Genomic DNA, 5000 nt, shown 5'->3' with positions numbered 1-5000 from the left:
ATATATTTATTTATTTTTTTTTTCGGTAAGGACGAGAAGACAAATAATTGTCCTTGATTTCTCTTTAATCACAAATTACTTTTTGCATTTTCCTATTACCATGTGCAGACATGATCATGTGTGTGCTGTGTCAGAGTGGCCGTGAGGGCGGCGGCATCTTGAGTGACACTCACACTGGTCACTTCGGCAGCTTTCTCTTCCACGTCATGCTTTCTTTTCCTCCCACGCACTCTCTCTGCACTCTTCATCATACACGTACATGTGAGAGAGAGAGAGAGAGAGAGAGAGAGAGAGAGAGAGAGAGAGAGAGAGAGAGAGAGAGAGAGAGAGAGAGAGAGAGAGAGAGAGAGAGAGACTATTTTAAAGAGATCATGTGCAAGGAAAGTCATTGGAAGGGTTTCTTCTCGCCTGCGCACTTCACACTTCTGCTACTGTTGGTCCAGCACTGATCGATGGCAAGTGAAAAGGATGTAAAACAAGATGTCCTCACGCCACACACCCGTCCCCACACAGCTTCATACCATAGAGACACCAGCTTATGAATGCACGCGTCGACTGCTTCCTCATCACCTCCCCCTCCTCTTCTTTGTCACCGTCTCACTTGTGACAAATTGAGATTAGTGAAGGCAAGTCTCCTTCCCTCTCACCTTTGCTTTCTTATTTAGCCTGTCTGGGCAACCCCTCGTAAGCCTTATGGTCTTGGTTTTGCCGGCTACCCCAGGGATGGTCACGTATTGTGCAGGTCACTGTCACGGACTCAGCATTCTCGTCCCTACTTTCTCTTTGCTCTTTCTGTGTTTTTCTCGTCCAGTGAACTGCTCCGGTACTGATAACTTAATTTTCTTCAGACTTCCTTTGTTCTTGGGTGTCTTCCTTTTAGTGTCAACTCTTTCTATATACTTTCTTTTAATGCATAGTAATCAACTATTCCCTAAGGAGTCTATGGCGTGCCTTCCTTTGTGATTGGGAAAGTGGTAACAATAATGGGAGTCACGGAAATGATGTGTAGGTTCGTGTAGCTGTTCATAGAGGTCTGCGGTGTACTGTGGTCGTTCTAGTATTTATGCTATTGTAGTAACTGGCAGCAGAGAGTAACCAAGCCAATATCTTCGGTAGCAAAATCGCCCTCACACTATAATAGACTAATCGCCTCAGTATTATTAGTGCGAATCCCGAGGCCGCAGACGTGTAATCTTGTGAAGAGAAAGTCTGCGAGGGTGTAACGTCCCACCTGTAGAGCGTGACGGCGCTGAGAGGGGAGGCGCCACCTACTGGGGACCTGCCTCAACGGCTACCGGTGTTACTTCTCCAACCGTCCCTGCCCTCGCCTCACCCGTCCTGCAACTCCCGTGTTTAGTCTAACATCCCGCCACTAACCCGCAGCCAACCCGTCTACCACTCTTGAAAGGCTGTTTGTTCCCGCTGATCTTCGTTATTGGGGTCTGATGGATTAGTAGGTCAAAAGTTCTGTTCTTTATGTAGGCTGATTACCTATCCAGAACTGTCAGTCTCGCGCGCGCCCACACACACACACACACACACACACACACACACACACACACACACACACACACACACACACACACACACATTCCGTCAAAAGCTTAAAATATACTTTTTTTCGGCAAATCAGTTGTATTGTCTCATAACAGAATATGTAGAGAAAACAAGGAAATAATAATCAAGCCTCGAAATTCCTGCTAGTAACTCGGATGATTTTTATGGCTTCCCCTCACCCACCCCTCTCTCTCTCTCTCTCTCTCTCTCTCTCTCTCTCTCTCTCTCTCTCTCTCTCTCTCTCTCTCTCTCTCTCTCTCTCTCGTGTGTGTGTGCAACATATAATAATAATCTTCAGTTACCTTCAAAGTTGGCTGATGTGCGAGCAATTAGTTGGATAATCTTACAGCAACACGTACACTTATCCACACTTACCACAAACCCTTCCCGCCACTGTTGGAAACGAGGCAGCTTCCGAATTCCTACCAGTAAATACTGTTATGGCTTGAAATAATTTGCTTTTTCCTTTATAATAAGAACAAAAATTTTACTTACATGCTGCAGAAAATAATTGGAACTAACGTTATGACTACATTAAAGATTTCTTTCCCCGTCGTCTTTTTGCATTTATGCTGAGGTGAAAATATACCTTGTAAATACTTTTATTTTTTCTTTCATTTAAAAAGAAATAAATAATACAACTAATTTTTCACTTTTCTTTCATCGCTTTTACAGAATAACCAACAAAAATACATTAATTTTTTAAACTTAATGAGAAAATGTGATGCTCGTCAACACAAATGCAAAAGTAGTGGAAAAGAAGAAAGTAGTGGAAAGCAGAACTATTATCTTGCGCGTAGACAATGAAAAAAAAGTGATATGTAGAAAGTGGCTAGGCTTTCACATGCAGGTGTTTCTCGTGTGTGTGTGTGTGTGTGTGTGTGTGTGTGTGTGTGTGTGTGTGTGTGTGTGTGTGTGTGTGTGTGTGTGTGTGTGTGTGTGTGTGTGTGTGTGTGTGTGTGTGTGTGTGTGTGTGTGTGTGTGTGTGCATTAATTTTCTTGATTATTTATTTCCTTATTTTTTTTATTATTTATTTTGTTTTTTTGTTGTTTTTTCACTCCCTTGTTCTGTTTATCTGATGTGTTTCTTGATATATTTTGTTCTTAATATTTATATAAATATGGACAAACTTAGATTATTTCTCTTTATAATTGTATCTCTCAGTGGTTTTCAAACTATCTAGTATGACGACACACTAAGAAACAACTAATATTTTTGCTGCACATCTGCCCTTTTATATATATATATACGAGTATATATATATATATATATATATATATATATATATATATATATATATATATATATATATATATATATATATATATATATATATATATATATATATATATATATATATGTAATTGGTCACTCTTGATAAATGTAAATAACAATTCGCAATAGTTTCATTATATTATGTACATAAATCAAAATCCCACCCAAATTTTCGCAGCACACCAAGTAGATAATGGCGGCACACTAGTGCGATAATTATTGCTCTAACTGTTGTTTATGTACTGTACTGCAACCACCACCACCACCATCACCACCATCATCAACACTACTACTACTACTACTACTACTACTACTACTACTACTACTACTACTACTACTACTACTACTACTACAACTACAACTACTATGACTTATGACTACTACTACTACTACTACCACTACCACTACAACAACAACAACAACTACTACTACTACTACTACTACTACTACTACTACTACTACTACTACTACTACTACTACTACTACTACTGCTACTGCTACTGCTACTACTACTACCATTACTACTACTTCGACTACTACTACTACTACTACTACTACTACTACTACTACTACTACTAATTCTACTACTACTACTACTTCTACTACTACTACTACTACTACTACTACCACACCTACTAACACCACCACCATCACTACTGACTTGCCGGTGAAGTAACACAGTTTTCTCCCCCAGGACCAGGATGAGGACCGCCCGGGCCTTACTGCTGTGCTGCCTCGCTCTGGTGTCACAGGTAAGGATGCGTGAACCATCTGTCCACATCTGGCATATTCTGCTCCTCATTTACACGACTCCATATGCCTCGGCTTTCCTCAAGGGCCCACGTGCAGGATATATTATGTACACTACTACTATAACACTACTTTTCCACCCATTATTCTTACCTACTACACTGCGATCAACAAATCTCACCCTTCTTTTATCACAGTTTCCCTATGTTTCCCTCCTTTGTCTCCATTTATAGCAACCAACGTATCCCTGTCCACATCAAACATCTCTCTCACATGGTCGCATCTTCCTCCAGCCTTATTCACACGTGTCTCCTCCTTCTTATGACTGCCTCGCATGCTTGGCCCCAAAACCAGACTCCTCAAGGCCATCCATAGAACATCATTAAGCCTGACCCCTACGAGTCCTAAGCCTTGTTTTCCTACTGCCCGCGGGGATGACGGGTAAATCATAGGGTAGGTTAGCGTGGTGAGAGGATGTGCGTGCTGCTTTTAACATGCTCATACTTCCTCCCCATCTTCTCTTCTGCCATCTCTCTCTTCCCATCCGTCCCCAACTACATACTTAAACCACCTCCCCTTTTCCCTTCTGCTATCTTTATCCTCTCCCACTCTTCTATTCCCTCACTCTCCATACACTCGAACCTTTCATCTTCTCCACTATCATTTCACTCCCTCCCCTCCCGTCTAACCTCAACACATTTAAACCTCTCATCTTCCCTTATACCATCCCCTTTCTCCTCTCCTCTTCTAACCTTCAGCATACAAACCACGGCTCATCTTCTCTTCTACCATCTTACCCACTTCCTTGCACTCCCCTACTCTCCATGCGTGACCTTCCTATACATCCGGGACTGATGAGTGTAGTGGTGACGTCACGAGCGTCTCCGGTGATCTCCAAGAAGGAAACTTTCACTTCTCTCCCGGAACTTCTCTTGAGCGACGGCGTGCAGATGTTGCCTCTTTCTCGCCGACTCCTCCTCTTCTGTTTCTCTTGTTTCCCCTTCCCCTCCTCTTCTTCCTCCTCTTCCCCTAACCTCATTATCCACTCTCACTTATTACATTTTAAAATTCCTCGGTAATGTACTCAACCCACTTTCCAATTTTTTTTTTACTTGATATGTTTTATTCTCTTGGTTCTCACTCGTGCACATAAACACACACACACACACACACACACACACACACACACACACACACACACACACACACACACACACACACACACACACACACCTGCTCCGTTCGCTGTTGAGTTCAGAGCAAACTTTCTCCGGGTGAGACTTGGTCGTGGTAGGATCTGCGGGGGCGGGAAGAGACGAGCCGTGAATGGAAAACAGGAAGAAGAACGCTACGCTGAAAATAGCTTAAGGAGAAAATTGGAAGATGTGAGAAGAAAAGAAAAAGAATAGAAAGGGGT

At 42.2% G+C, this 5000-nt stretch overlaps 1 protein-coding gene across 4 annotated transcripts in view; it reads left to right on the top strand.

Annotated features, from left to right (window-relative positions):
- Window positions 1-5000, top strand: part of LOC135114282 (cuticlin-4-like) — a 50442-nt gene that overhangs the window by 22030 nt on the left and 23412 nt on the right. For all 4 annotated transcript variants that reach the window (XM_064030164.1, XM_064030167.1, XM_064030165.1 and 1 more), the window contains one exon: window positions 3528-3585. In XM_064030164.1, the coding sequence (XP_063886234.1) occupies window positions 3535-3585 (51 nt within the window). In that variant the 5' untranslated portion in view covers window positions 3528-3534. The remainder of the gene's footprint in view (window positions 1-3527; window positions 3586-5000) is intronic.

The sequence above is a fragment of the Scylla paramamosain genome, chromosome 27, assembly GCF_035594125.1.
Source record: "Scylla paramamosain isolate STU-SP2022 chromosome 27, ASM3559412v1, whole genome shotgun sequence".
In the NCBI taxonomy this organism is placed as follows: Eukaryota; Metazoa; Arthropoda; class Malacostraca; order Decapoda; family Portunidae; genus Scylla; species Scylla paramamosain.
This window is presented reverse-complemented; position numbering and strand designations above follow the sequence as displayed.